Source organism: Diceros bicornis, chromosome 15 (assembly GCF_020826845.1).
Source record: "Diceros bicornis minor isolate mBicDic1 chromosome 15, mDicBic1.mat.cur, whole genome shotgun sequence".
Classification (NCBI taxonomy): Eukaryota; Metazoa; Chordata; class Mammalia; order Perissodactyla; family Rhinocerotidae; genus Diceros; species Diceros bicornis.
This window is the reverse complement of record NC_080754.1, coordinates 31,474,767-31,490,215: the sequence shown is the minus strand read 5'-3', so window position 1 is coordinate 31,490,215 and position 15,449 is coordinate 31,474,767. Positions and strand designations below refer to the sequence as shown.

At 35.3% G+C, this 15,449-nt stretch overlaps 1 protein-coding gene across 4 annotated transcripts in view; it reads left to right on the top strand.

Annotated features, from left to right (window-relative positions):
- OPA1 (OPA1 mitochondrial dynamin like GTPase) overlaps nucleotides 1–15,449 on the top strand; it is an 87,670-nt gene that overhangs the window by 24,107 nt on the left and 48,114 nt on the right. For all 4 annotated transcript variants that reach the window (XM_058556100.1, XM_058556105.1, XM_058556101.1 and 1 more), the window contains 7 exons: nucleotides 4,512–4,565; nucleotides 7,706–7,810; nucleotides 9,536–9,622; nucleotides 10,302–10,415; nucleotides 14,786–14,866; nucleotides 14,992–15,066; nucleotides 15,375–15,446. In XM_058556100.1, the coding sequence (XP_058412083.1) occupies nucleotides 4,512–4,565; nucleotides 7,706–7,810; nucleotides 9,536–9,622; nucleotides 10,302–10,415; nucleotides 14,786–14,866; nucleotides 14,992–15,066; nucleotides 15,375–15,446 (588 nt within the window). The remainder of the gene's footprint in view (nucleotides 1–4,511; nucleotides 4,566–7,705; nucleotides 7,811–9,535; nucleotides 9,623–10,301; nucleotides 10,416–14,785; nucleotides 14,867–14,991; nucleotides 15,067–15,374; nucleotides 15,447–15,449) is intronic.

Sequence of the window (15,449 nt, the reverse complement as noted above, 5' to 3'; positions counted from 1 at the left end):
TGTTCTCCAAGTTTTTATTTCTAAAATAAAAAGGATTACTATGGATGACCGTGTTAAATTATTTAAAGAATGAAATTCATTTGTTTTAGCTAAAATGGATCAGCAGAGAACATTCTTATTTCTTGTAGAAGAAAACTATTTTGATTTAACTTTAGGACAAAGTTATTCTTATACACTTTGATAAACTCATTGCATAAAGTTTTTCCACATTCATCAATAAAGTCAGCGCAAATAAATTTTCACTGTGGACCACTGAAGGATTGAAAATTGGAAAGTTGCTATAACTCGAGTCACTAAAGAACAGATTCTAATGAAAGCATAAATCTATACAAATATTTGCTTTTAGGTGCAATCAAGAAGTCCTTAAAAATATGCTTTTGGCTGTTAGATTATCCCAAGGTTAATGTTCTAAAGAGACTTTTTGAGTCAAAATGAAATGAATGTAATAATTTATACAAAGTTATACTCTGAGATCTTGAAATCAGCTAGTTATGTTACATATCTTAGATCAGAAAAGTTTTAACGTTATGTATAAATATTACTCAGGAAAAAAGATTCAGTCATATAATTAGCTTCCTGTAGGTTCTGATATTGATATCAACCAATAATATAGATAATGATTTAGTGCAACAATTCTACTGGCTAACCTTATCTCATTTGGTGGTGGTGGTTAATACTTGAGAGTACTCTTTTATTTTTTCAGTGTCACTTCCTGGCTTTTCTCAATTCCATGGCTGTGGAATCAACTCCTGTATATTGTTTAGCTTTCAGTGAATGTATAATATAGGTAGAAATAGAAAATGTTATTTTACTACTTGGTTAAGTTAAAGTAGATTTGTTAAACCAAGGAAGGACTTACTTTACATGGTGCTTTAGCATTCCCTGTTCTGTATGCTGTTGAGAGTACCGTTTCAATATTGTAACAAATTGGATGCTTAGGCTGAGCCATTGTTCTTTAGCTTTGTTACAGAAAGAAGGGGAGGGAGCTACTGTGTTCTGGTATGTTAGTTAGAAATATGAACATAGCTCTAGTTACAAGTTGTTCTTAAGTGTTTTTGCCTAATGGTAAAATAATTTGAAATGAGTCCCATAGATTTGCCATTTTAAGATTATTCTAAGATACGGTTTAAGATTATAGATATGCTTTTGAATCTAATGATTTAAGGGATATTATTAGTGAATACTGGTCATTTTCTACATTGCTAAAGGTTAATGTTCATTTGAGGCCTACTTTACTAGCCTTTTTTCAGGCTTAGAGATAGCATTCCTATTTCTAATATTTATTGGATTATCCACATAACCCTTTTATTCCTTCCTTTCCCCATTTGTAAAATAGTGACTGACAAGACTATACCTCCATTTGTTTTCTTTATTAAGGCACACTTAATGGAGCACCACACAGGGCTTGTTCCTACCCACTTTGGAGTTACCTTGTGCGAAAGTAAATGGGACTTTAAAAACTATTTTTGCTCTTCTATAATGACATCGTTCCCCTTACTATCCTGAAAGATGGTTTCCTACTATATTTTCCCCCCTGTAGACAGAACACAGATGAGTTTTCAGCCCTTCAGTGTAATAATGATCAAAATCCTAGTTCATGAGATTTTTGTCATTCCAGGCATTTGAGGTTTACCTGAGGTGCAGATCCACAGCTAATTTTTGTTCCTTTTTAATCCTTCTTTCTCCCTTACTTTCTTGAAAATATAAGGAGGTCTTCATTTTTTATATCTTATTAGTAGCAGCCGATAAATTTTCCCTCTATCTTCTGAGCTAAGGAGCTCATGCAGTGATAGTAGATTAAAACTGCCGCTGGTAGTTTTAATGTGAATATGTAGACAAACACAGAAATTTTTACTGGTCTTATATATTTCGGTATTTCAGAATGACCACAATGCCTTAGTAGGAGGGAATAGTTAACATTTTAAAATCAGGCTTGGTTTTGTGAGGAGCTAGTAAAGGTTTTTCTCTTTCAGCTTTAGCTTGTTTCTGCGGAGGATTCCGCTCTTTCTCCATCAGTTTCACAGCTGTGGAATTGTAGAAAAGCCCTGGTTTCAAGGCCATTGATACCCATTTCTGTCAGGGTGAGTTTTAAGTTAATTTCATTATGCAAACTGAATATATTAAACAAGAGGACAAGAACTTATTCTTGTCGTAAGTAGCTGAATTTTACCAGTAAAGTGCATCAAAATAAAATATAACCAAGTTGCTAGTTAAGACCGAGAATAAGTGACAGATTAAAAATAGCATGTTCTTTTCTCTTACAAAAATATGTAAAAGTATCTTCTCGTTAATCTTTAATATTTATTTTGTAAACCTAAAGGTTTTCATCTTGTTTCCTAGAAAATATTAGATCTAATTCTTGACTCCACCACCTATCTTTTAATATAACATTAATTTTGATGTTCCATTAAACTAGCTGTTAGGAAGTGTATTGGTAAAACTGTGCATGAGATATTCCTAACAATCATGCCAGAAGGGCAAATGATAAATCTAAATACTGATAAAAATCCGAATTTATAAAAATCTTAACAGTCATGGTTACTGAATACTAATATTAGCATAAAGGTTGTAGTTCTAATAACCTTGTTATTCTAATAACCTTGTATTCTAATAGCCTTATATTATTTTAACTTTTTATATTCCCTTTTTATTTACCAAATTACTAAGTTAACTTTTTATAGCCCTTGGCTTATAGTAACCATTCTAACTGTTTTGTGTAATTGTATTAGTTTCTTAATTATTGCCCCAGATGTAATGTTGAATTTTCTATTGTAATTTAGGATATATTGCATGAAATCATTAAATATTCACTTTTAAAACTAAAACAGTTTATACTAATACTGTTGATACATTTCATACTAATTTAGCTACAGTTGGATGAATATTTAATGGAACAAAGTACATCAAAGTACCTTTTAAAATGAATTGGGAATTTAATCTGCATGACAAAATTTTTATGACCACATTATTACAGTATGATGGCATGCCCTATGATCCAAATATGGAATTATTTATTGCTTCATTAGCCTTCAAGATTTTGTTCTTTGGGTTGTGGGCTCCTTCCCAACTTGCTTGTTTTCTCAATTTTAGGAGACTATTAATAATTCTTGTCCATTTTACACAAATACATAGTCAAATGAAAAAAGCTTCTACTCACAAGTCTCTGCTGTGTGGAGTGAGAAAACAATAAAACACAATTTGTTTTATATTATCTATTTTCTAATTACATTGTCATATTTGGAGATTTTTAGGCATAGGCTTTTAAGGAAAAAAAAATATTTACCTGTTGTTTCTAACAAGCATTGTCATTTTTATTTAAAAGAAGTTTGAGGATATTTTTGAGAAAGTATTTGGAAATAGAAATTAAAATCTCAAAATAACTTTTTATTGCATGGATGAGACTTATTAATGTCTACCTCAATAAGCAAATCATTTAAAATTTTTTCATATATATTTGCTACCCTTTTGTTTTGATTGCTTAAATAGCCAATGAATGAAGATGAACAAGGATTTACATGAATTTTAACTTGATTTTTGTCTCCTGTGAAATAAATTCATGTTTACAAATTTTGATTATCAGAAATTAGACAATTATTTTGAAAGACTGAGGATGACAACTTCGGCACCTCACCAAGGAGTCAAAGCATAGTTAATGTGGATTTGTCATGAGTGACATCATTGTGTTCTATATTTAGAATTGTATTGTGACTACTTTAAAGCCTGTTATGCAATAAAGTTCTTTGTTGTTTTTGGATATTTTATTTTAGAACTATTAGCATTAATAACAGTTTGAAGTAGTTTCCACAATACCTGTGGATTTTATCCTACTTTTGTTTTACGTTCAAATCAATTTTAGTTGCTTTACTCAACTTTGTTGCTACTGATGCATTCACTAAATTGTGGGTTAGCAGGTCTTGTACTGAACTGAATTTAAAAACAAGCATCTGTCTCCACTTAAAGCTCTGAAAATGCAAATTGTTCTTTGCATTTATTAAACACTTCCCTACTTAACAGAGTAGAAATGGATAATACTTTCTTAGAAGATACACTATGACCAATGAACTTTTTTCAGTAGCTGTAAATGATAACGTGTATCTGAGTTCCCAAAACACATTTCTGTAGGGATATCAACGCTTTATTTCTCCAAGCATCCAAGTGCCTGTGCTTGAGTACAAAGCAACTTATGAAGAATATAGTAACCAGATGTTTGATCTCTTAGTTTTCTATTAAGCCATTCATAAGAAATGAGTAGAATGGTAACAGGAAAATGATTGTTTTTTAAAGTTTTTATTTAATATAAAATTTTGATATGCTATTTTTTTTGATGAATACAGGTGTTTTTTACTTTCTTAGATAATCATTTTATTTAAAATTTCCTTTGATTACTATGCATATAAAGCCAGTAGTTTTTTACTCTTAAAAATACTTTTTAAAACATTTGCAAGTTATACTTTACATTATATATAAACTTAATTCTACTTAAATAAAATTAATTTATTTTAAATATTTAGGTGTCAGACAAAGAGAAAATTGACCAACTTCAAGAAGAACTTCTGCACACTCAGGTAATTCTGATGAGTGGAAAAAAAAAAGAGAGACTTTTTCTTATACTCTAATGTAAGTTTGGTGATGTGAAAAATTTATTTTTTTAACAAAGCAAAATTTGGAATGGTTTAATGAAAGAATCTTATTATCAATAGATGCAAAAAATGGGAAAGCTAATTGAGAAATAAGGAATAAGGAAGGAACTTGGTAAGCGTGGTTAACTCATTTATGCGTAAAAACCTATTTTTGAATGAACCTTGTGATTCTAATTTTAAAGAAAAATACTGTGGGAAAAAAATGGAGGACAGTGGCTTGTCCTTTTATAAACCTATTCCTGCATTTTTACACTGATAGGCTAAGTAATTTAAGTAACAGTTAAAGAAATTGGAGTTGAGTCTACCACAGTTCTAGTGAGCCCTCAGGAACTTTTCTCTTTGCTTCTCTAAAGCCCAAAACCAGTCAGATAATAACTTTTCTAAAGGTATTATTGGCACTGCTCTGAAAAGCTATTCTCTTATAGTCCATGATAAAATTATCATTATTTTAAAGACCTGTTATTCGTGCAATGTAACGAGTAGGTAACATTCTAGTGCAAAATTGTCCTATCACCCACTTAATCATTAGGTAGTCTATCTAGATAACAATGATATGTGGTAATCAAGAATTTTTTTGTGCCGGCCCAGTGGCGTAGTGGTTACATGCGCGTGCTCTGCTGCCACCACCCGGGATTCGGATCCCGGGCGTGCACCAATCCACCGCTTGTCAAAGCCGTGCTGTGGCGGCGTTCCATATAAAGTAGAGCAAGATGGGCACAGCTATTAGCCCAGGGCCAGTCTTCCTCAGCAAAAAGAGGAGGATTGGCGACAGATGTTAGCTCAAGGCTAATCTTCCTCGCAAAAAAAAAGTAATTTTTTTAAAATTAAAAAGACTTATCTTGAGTCTTTCAGGGAAAAAAAACACAGCAAGGGGCAATCTAGATGAAATTAAACAACTAGTATATTTTGAGTCATAGGTTTCATTAATAACTATGCATTATTTCTCATACCTGACCATATGTAAGAATCACCTGTGCTCTGAGCATCACCATATATGTTTTTTAAGGCTTCCCAGCCAGGTCATTCCAATCTGCAGCCAGAGTTTAAGAATCATTGATCTTGAAGTGTGGTCTCTGGAGCAGTGACATCAGTATCCTTGGGAAACTTGTTAGAAGTGCAAATTATTGGCCTATTCCAGACCCACTGCATCAGAAACTCTGGGAGTAGAACTCACAATCTTTATTAAAAGCCCTCAAGTGATTCTATGCATCCCTAAGTTTGAGAATTGTTGGTCTAGAGCTTTGGAGGATGGCCCAGTAGCACATCTCTGCAGGGTGGCTATAGATTGGCACCTGTAGCAAAGAAAGTTTCCATCCCAGAAAATGTAGACCCCATAATTGATTCCATAGTTACAAAGAAATGAGCCATTGGAAATCCTGCCACCCTCATATATCCATTGATATCAACCCTTCAACTTGTGCAGTTGTAGTTGTCAGCCACTGGGCATTGACACAAACATCGTATGGAGAATTGATATAATAAACCATGGGGTTATCTATATCAGTGATGTCCAACAGAAATATAATACAAGCCTCGTGTTATTTTAAATTTTTACGTTAAAAAAAGGGAAAAAGAAATAAGTGGGATTGATTTTAATAATGTATTTTATTTAACCCAGTAGATCCCAAGTAGTATCATTTCGACATGTAATTAGTATAAAAAATATTAATGAGATGTTTATTTATTGAATCATAGAAATATGTTGTGTATTTTACACTTAACAGCACATCTCGATTCAGTCTAGCCGCATTTCAAGTGCTCAATGGCTACATGTGGCTAGTGGCTGCCATATTAGACAGCAAAGATCTAATTCTTAGATACTCCCAGAATTTTGTTGTATATACTATTCCTACATATAAATGAATGAGTTATGGAAAATTTGTTTATAGTGGAATCTAGCCTATAGTTCTACCTGTCTCATACTATATAGTTCAACTACATTGTTCTTCTTTAATTTGGCTTAAGTTGAACATTCTCTGAAGATAGAACCATAATTTCCTGTTACTTACTTTGTTCTGGGAAAATCACAACAACCTAAAACATTTTCTAAGAAATATTTTCAGTTGTTAAAGGCATGATATTATAAGTTGGATATAAACATTCTCCTGGTTGTAGGAAGGAGTAATTTTTGATAGTTTTCTGAACATTGTGAATGTTTAGAGAAGAAATCATAGTGTAAAAACTGAGAAGGCCAATTAGAAAAAGATCAAATTTATTTGAGAAGAAATGTGTGTAGCCAACCCTCTACTTTGGCAAAAACAATCTGTCTAAACATATTAGTCTTCTTTAAATCTGTTTTTATATCAAAATGTCAAAAATTAGTGTGTAATTTCTGGCCACGGAAACTTACCAAAACTTGGAAGTTTGAGCCCTCGACTCAGACTTACATTCAAAAGTTTGTGTTCTTGGGTACACTACCAAGCATTCCTAACCTGAGGTTCCTAATCTGTATAGCCTTTGCCTCATGTGAAGGCTTAAAGGACTTATTGCAGGTGAATCGCTTAGTAAAGAGCCTGTCATATAATGCATACTTGGGTACTGCTAGCTATTATTATTTTATAACATATGATTTTAATCAAAACATTAAATAATATGGAGAATGGGAGAAATTTGAATTTTTGTCAAATGTCCCTGTAACGAAGATTTAAAATTTTGATATAATAGGAAATATTGCTTCATAGAGTGTACTTAAAAACTTGCTTCTTTAAATTCTTACCTTGTGGTATTTTTAAATAATTTAATTTCTTCAATGTAAATAGTGAAGAATTTTCCAAATAAAATGCCATATTATAATAGAAAACTATAATCAATTTGACCATTTGTCAATGGCCAAATGATAGTGAATATTATCTCATGGTCATATTATCAATATGACCATGAGATATTATCAATATGGTCATGAGATAATAGTCATAATTTAGTCTATCCTCTGAACATTTTCATAGGAGGTGTTTAGATGAAATAATTCATTTTAAATAGTCAGGACATACAACTTTTGAAAGATTTTAATTTAGACTTAATTAGTGTCTTTTTCTTATATAGTTTTGTGTATTATTTTGTTGCAGTTGAAGTACCAGAGAATCTTGGAACGGTTAGAAAAGGAGAACAAAGAATTGAGAAAATTAGTATTGCAGAAAGATGATAAAGGCATCCATCATAGAAAGCTTAAGGTATTTTAAGTTTATCTTAATTTGTTAATTCTTAGAACTTTACCACTTGACATTGTGCGTTCATCAATACTAGTTTTTAAGGAAGCGTAAAGTGTTCTGTCATCCTTTTCTTTCTAACCTGATTTCATTGGGAGATAGGGACAGCTCTTCCTATATTAAGACATTTCACAAATTGTAGTCTCCAAACATTTGTTTTATATTATGCCCATAAAATGTTTATTCTTTTGAGTCATTTCTCATGAATCAATTTATTTTTCTGAAATACCTAGTTTATCTTTAGGCTTATTTAATTTCTATTAAATCTACAGATTTAGATTATGAGCTATAAAATCACAATTGTGAGTTGATAGATGTTAAAATATGACTTATCGTCACTGCCTTACTTTTATTTCCAGTGAGTGGTTAGGCTACTTTCTTCAGTTTTAAAAGAGTGAACATTTTCTTCTGGAAGATTCCTTAGGTGTTTAAAGAATTTTTGAAAAAACATATGCTGGTATTGTTATCATCAACACATTGGTAGTTAGCATTATCAATAAATTAAATCTTATACCCCCCCAAACCAAGCTGTATGTGCTAAATTAAATTGAAGTAATCCTTTTAAGTTAAATCTCATATAAGTAAACAGAATTTGTGTGTAGTAAAACTACAATAAGTCATGGCACATGCATTCTGTAGCCAAGGTGCAAAGATATATAGTTACACTTTAACCAACATGTATTAGTAGTTTGGACTCTAAATCATGCCTGCATAAAACAAATAAATAGTATGACTTTATTTGCTAGTCACACGTGTCACTTGAAAAAGTCCATGTCCAAGTGTTAATATATATTGAGAGTTTACCTCAGAAACAATATTTTCTCTCATAAAATGAAATGGTGATGAAAATTTGAAAAAATTTTTGTTTATTTTTAGGTGAATGGGACACAATTGCTTTCCATTTAATTATTTCTAGGTGTTAAGGGATGAAAGGAATCATAGGCCCTCATTTTGTTCCTACCTGGCATTAAAACTTTAATTGTTAAATCCTTGATAGCAGCCTCTTTTTCCAGGCCTGTTTATTTGTTCATTTATTCATCAAATAGGTACTTGAAGCTTGTTATGTGCAAGGCATCATGTTCAATCCTGGTTCTACTGAGAGAAAGAATACAGGATGTCTGTCCCCGCTGCTCTCACAGTTTAATCTGCCCAGGTGTCAGAGTACACTTAATCATTCTTACTGATTTAAGTCTTCTTGGTGATTCTTTCTCTGCTTCTATCTTTTCTTCAGTCTCTCTCCCTCTCCCTCCCCTTCTCCCTCTCCCTCTCTCTCTGTCACACACACCAAACTTGGTAGAGGATGATTTCCTTTCAGTTGGTCACCTGACCCCTTATTTGGTGTTTTTGGTGTTAGTGGTCTTCCTTTGTTGGGCATTTAATGTTAGCTCTTCAGTATTAAGTAATAACTTCCCTCTTTTACCATTTCATTAGAAGGTTAGGAAATCCTGAGTTAATGTACTTTATTAAATCAGTGTATCTCTAAATCAGATAAATTGGATAAGAAGAAATGGAATTTTATTTTGTACTGTTTTACTTTTTACTGTGATAATGTATTTATATAATTAAAAAAGAATACAGTGATTATGGAAAAACATTTTGAACTTATCAGCCTTTCTTCTCTTGACACATCTGTGGTATTTTTTTTTTATGTTTTCACTGTTTTATATTTTTATTTTTTAAATTTTATAGAAATCTTTGATTGACATGTATTCTGAAGTTCTTGATGTTCTGTCTGATTATGATGCCAGTTATAATACTCAAGATCATCTGCCAAGAGTAAGTGAAAAATTAATACACAGTGAACTTGCCCATTAGCAAAATAGGTGCTGAAAAAATTAAATGTAATTATACACATAAACACAATATGTACACGTACAGATACACACATAGGCATAGACAATGACATACAGTTTTTACCTATATAATATTATTCCTGTGTTCTAGGTGGTGTCTTAAGCATCGAATGTTGTTTGATTCTTTATTTTGGTTCATTGGTTTACTTATGTTTATGTGTAATGAAGGTAAGCTATCAGATATTTGGCATTATGTATTCATAATATTCATGATATTAGAATATCTGAATAGTGGATTAAGTTAGGCACGTGAGTGAAATTTAACGTCAGAACTGAACATGTCTTTGTAAAGAGTAAACTAGCTATGGCAAAGATTTGTGGAACGTTAGTGATCTGGTTTTAGAAATAGTGGTTTAAATTAGCACAAGTTTTTAGCAAAAATTTGGCTATAAACAATGGATCCAATTAATGTTTTGCTGTTTGTGTTTTCAATATGTATACATGTATCAATCATCATATTTTTATGGATGATATTTTAAAAATCATTTTTTTAACCGTAGGTATTTTAAAAGACTAAAAAATCTCAGAGCAGCGTTCCAAATCTATTTAAATTTAATTTGCTATTGAAAATTAAGAATAAATGTTATTTGTTTTGTGGTAAGGTGGTTGTGGTTGGAGATCAGAGTGCTGGAAAAACGAGTGTGTTGGAAATGATTGCTCAAGCACGAATATTCCCACGAGGATCTGGGGAGATGATGACACGTTCTCCAGTTAAGGTAAGAAAATAGGCCATCTGAATGAAGTTCCTCAGGAAAGTAATCATTTCAGTAAGGTTTGTTCACTGTGTTGAAATGAAGAATTTTAACTGAAGAAAGAATTGGTACATAGCGTTTGGAATTATCCTATTGTAGAAATCAGTGGGAGGTACAGCCAGGAGACCAGTGTAACAGGAGCTGAGTGAATGAGGACTGAGTGATGGGAGGGGAGGGCAGAGGTGCAGTGGGAGGCCTGGCTATACTGAGCCGTCATTAGGCCTTTGGATTTTGTTCTGAGTAAGATAAGTGAGAGGCTGAATGAGAATGAGAGCATTGAAAGTGGAGTCAGTAAATATAGATAATTTTCTAGGTTTACTGTAAAAAAGAGTAGAGAAATGGGTCAGTAGCAGTTGTAATATATTGTGTCAAGGGAAGGTTTTTAAAGATACCTATATGCTGATTGTAATGATCTAGTTGAGAAAAAAATGGTGATGCAAGAGAGAGGGGACAATAGCAAGAGCAAAGTCACTGAGGTGAAAGAGACTGGGACTCAGCATACAAGCCGTCTGTACATAGAAGCACCGACAATTCAGGCATCGTCACAGGAGGAAAGTCAATGGCTACAGAGTCTTTCAATACCTATTTATTAGTGCTTAATGCATGCCACCAGTGCTCTAGGCAGTGTGTTGGTAAACAAAACAAAGATCCTTGCTAATGAGGATATATTCTAGTAGAGGGAGATGGACAATAAATAATAAACATAATGAATAACTAATTTACATAGAATGTTAGAAGGTGGTAAGTGTTGTGCAAAAAAGAAAAAGTGGCAAGGGGAATGGGGGGCCCAGGGTTTTGGTAGACTGCATTGCAAAGGTGACATTTGAACAAAGACTTGCAGAAAGTGAGAGAGGGGGTCATGTGGATATCTAGTACTAGAATGTTCTCTTCAGAGAGAGTTAGTGCAAGGCCCCTGAGGTGGTTAGTGGCTATCACGTTCGAGGCCTGTGTAGCTAGAGCAGAGTGAAGAGTAGTAGGTGATGAGGTCAGGGATAATGGGGAGCAGGGGGGAACAGATCACTAGGGCCTTGTAGATCGTTGGGTAGGCTTTGTTGTTTTTTGTGTGTGTGTGTAAGGAAGATCGGCCCTGAGCTAACATCTGCCAATCCTCCTCTTTTTGCTGAGGAAGACTGGCCCTGGGCTAACATCCATGCCGATCTGCCTCCACTTATATGGGACACGGCCACAGCATGGCCTGACAAGCGGTGCGTTGGTGCGCGCCCGGGATCCAAACCGGTGAGCCCCGGGCCGCCGCAGCGGAGCGCGTGCACTTAACTGCTTGCGCCACCGGGCCGGCCCCAGGCTTTGGTTTTTATTTGGAATAAATAGGGAGCCAGTGTGGGGTTTTGAGCAGAGTAACAACATTACTTTTTAAATGGCTTGCTCTAGGGGCTGGCCCTGTTGCATAGTGGTTAGTGCCCGCGCTCTGCTGCAGGCGGCCCGGGTTCAGATCCCAGGCGTGCACCGATGCACTGCTTGTCAGGCCAATGCTGTGGCGGCGTCCCATATAAAGTGGAGGAAGATAGGCACAGACGTTAGCTCAGGGCTGATCTTCCTCACAAAAAAAAATTAATAAAAAAGGCTTGCTCTAGCTGCTGTGTTGAAAACAGATGTAGACAAGGTGGGTAGAACCGGGGACACCAGGTGATTGAAGTGTCCAGGTGGTACTTGAGCCAGGGAACTTGTGGTGAAGGTGATAAGAAATGGTTGGATTGTGACCTATTCTGAAAGTAGAATCAATAGGATTTCTTGATAGATTTGATATGGAGAGAGAGAGAGAAAAAAAGTCATCAGGATGCTCTGAGGTTTTTGGCCTAAATGAATTAAAGGCTATAGTTTGCATGGGAAAGTCTGGAGTGAGTTAGGTTTAGGGAAGACGATCAGGAGTTTTGGACTTGCCTGAGGGATATTAACAAATGAGCAGTTGGATATACAAGTTTGGAGAGAGGTCCGGGCTAGAGACGTAAATTGAGGAGTCATAATCACATCTCTAAAGGTGGTATTTAAAGCTATGATCTTGAAAGAGGGAATGGCTAGTGACGGAGGAGACACAGGACGAAGGATTGCTTCTTAGGCACTCCCAACATTAAGAGGCTGAGGGAAGAGGAAACAACAAAGGAGCTGGTGAAGGAGCAACTGGTGCACTAGGAGGGAGCCAGAGCAGTGTCCTGGGATCAGCTAAAGAAAACATCCAGGAGAAGGGGAGGATCATGGAGGTCAGCTGCTGCTGCTGGATCAAGGAGGGAGAAGACTGAGAATTGATCACTGGATTTACCAGTGGGGGCGAGTACGTGGGCTGTGTGGAAGTTTCCTTCCGATGGCTTCCGCTTCCTCAGTGAAATAAGAAGCTAGATTATCAGCTGTTAAGTAAAGACAGGGGAGAAGGCATTGAAGATTGAAGCAAGAAGGAAAAGTGTGAAGTCTTTTCTAGGCAAGTGGTGACTCCAGGAGTGAGTTGACAAGGGAAGTCAAGAAATATTAGGATTGCTGAGTTGTACTGAAGTCGCGATTAAGGTCTGTGGACATAAATTTAAAGGGCATCTGTATGGTTGTGGCTTTTCCTTTGTGCTCAGCTGGTGGGTGTAGGTATAGAGTATTTGGAGAGTTGGAAAGTTGAAATCACTGAGAATGGAGGCCAGAAAAGTGGTAGAAAGTGAGACAATGAGGCTGAGGCTAAAATCTTCTGGAAATGAATTCTGTCTCTAACTGCCGCAAGCAAGGACGGGTGTTGGGCGGACAGTACAGTGTGATTCATACAGAGCACCGTTTTGGATCTGGCTGTGAATTCAGCCATGTTGTGTGAAGCTAGTTTCTTTTTCATTTCTCTGTGGTATTGTGTGAATGTGCCACACTTCATAGATCCATTTTACTATTGATGGGCATTTGGGCTACTTCTAATTTAGGGAGGAAAAAAAAACGATTACACCTCATATCATGCTCTATAATCAGTTGTAAAAACGTTGTAAACCCACCTTTGACATTCCCAGCGCCCTAATTGTAGTGGCTGTGGATGATGTTATATCTCAGGAAGGAGTTAACTTTCTTCTGGCAGACAGATAGAGCATGGACAGATTTCCTTGAAACAGACAAGACTTGTCTCTTTCCAGTTTGCCATTACTCCCCTAGTATTTATCAGGGCTTCTACTCCTTGATTGATCTTGAACTCCAGATTTTTGTCTCCTCTGAACAGTGAGATTGCCAGAATCCTGACTTAGCGTTTCAGCCTCTTTCATAGCGTCTTTTTGCTTGGTTTCTTAATGTGCAAGTGGCTTGAAGGGAAACTGTGCGCAGACTGTAGGGCTCAGTTTTTGGAGAGTCGTTTCTGGTGTCCATTTTTCTCCGGGACCTTGGCACCTTAAATTGTGGCAGCTTGATAACCCTGATTTTGTCTCCTTAACCCAGTGAGACTGCTGCAAGTTTTAGGCTTTTCTCAAATGCCCTGAGAGAAAATATCTGCAGGTATATCCCCCCAAAATCCTTTGGGGTCTTGGACTCTTAGTCCAGGCTGCCATGGTTGCTCGCTGATGCTTTCAAACAGCTGCTGTTTGTTTGTTATCTAGCCTCATTAGCTAATCTCCCTAGAGGGAGTTGTATTTTAAAAGTGAAATCAGATCATTATAGAGAAGCCTGAAAAGTTACCATTGAAAAGTTAAGGAATGTGATTTTAGAAGTTCTCATGAAACTGCTGACTGTTAATATATAAGCTGTTAGAGAATTTCTTACTCAAATGTCACTTTTGGGGTGAAGGCTGCCTTAAGCTTTCCTATAGTCAGTACTGCTCTCTTCTGTGGCACCCTAGGTTTTGCCACAGTGTCCTATTATCTCTGTGTGTATTTCTCCCAGGATGTAGTGAGGTCTAAAACAGGGACAGTCAGTTCTTTATGTTTCTAATAACATCTGACACATAGTTAGCTCTCGATAAATTGATGTCAAATAAATGAATTGTCCTTTACCTAAATTTACCTTTGAAGTTAAAGGCAAGATTTTCTTTTGGTTTTTCAAGTTTTAGAGTGATGGTTTTATGTTCAGTACTTCGTATAACATTAACTATGAGAGAGAGGCAGCAGCATTTTATGTCATGAAAGATGCAAAGTAGCCAGCAGTCTTGTTGGGCAATCACAACACGTGTGACAGATGTATGAACAGTACAGATACAGAATTCTGTGGTCTCTCTGTCACCTTGTTGACAGCTTCCGAGGATGCTTTTCATGTGTAGTGTGAAGGGACGCCTGGATTTGTGCAATGCGGTGGCCCTGTCTAGACCATGTAGGTGCAAAGGGAATTAATATGAACTGTAAATGCATCGTTACATCACAATTTTCTGTTAATTTCAGGTGACTCTGAGTGAAGGTCCTCACCACGTGGCCTTGTTTAAAGATAGTTCTCGGGAGTTTGATCTTACCAAAGAGGAAGATGTAAGTAGAATTCATCTGAAGTTCACATGTGTAACTTTATAACCTGTGTAAGCTTATAAAAGACAATTAAATGGAATGTTTTTAACTGAAGATTTTCTTAGAATTTTGTTGTTTTCCATTAATAGCTTGCAGCATTAAGACATGAAATAGAACTCCGAATGAGGAAAAATGTGAAAGACGGTTGTACTGTCAGCCCTGAGGTAAGCGTTGCAATTCATTTCAATAATTTTTTATGGAAATCCACTGTTTACAATTTGAAATAAAGCATGATATTGGCAATGATGTTTAGATTGCAGCTGTTCCATGTATACATTTTTTTTTTAATATTCCAAATGTATCATTTTGTAGGTAATTTTCTAGAATAATTACTTTTAGAGTCAGAAAAAGAATAACATTTTTCTGAGCACGATATCTGAATGGATGAGATATAGAATATTCAGACTATGTATCACCAAAAAATTCCTAACAAACTGCCCCACAAAATTAATATTTTTTTTTTCCTGAGTAGACCATATCCTTAAATGTCAAAGGCCCTGGACTACAGAGGATGGTGCTTGTTGACTTACCAGGTGTGATTAACGTA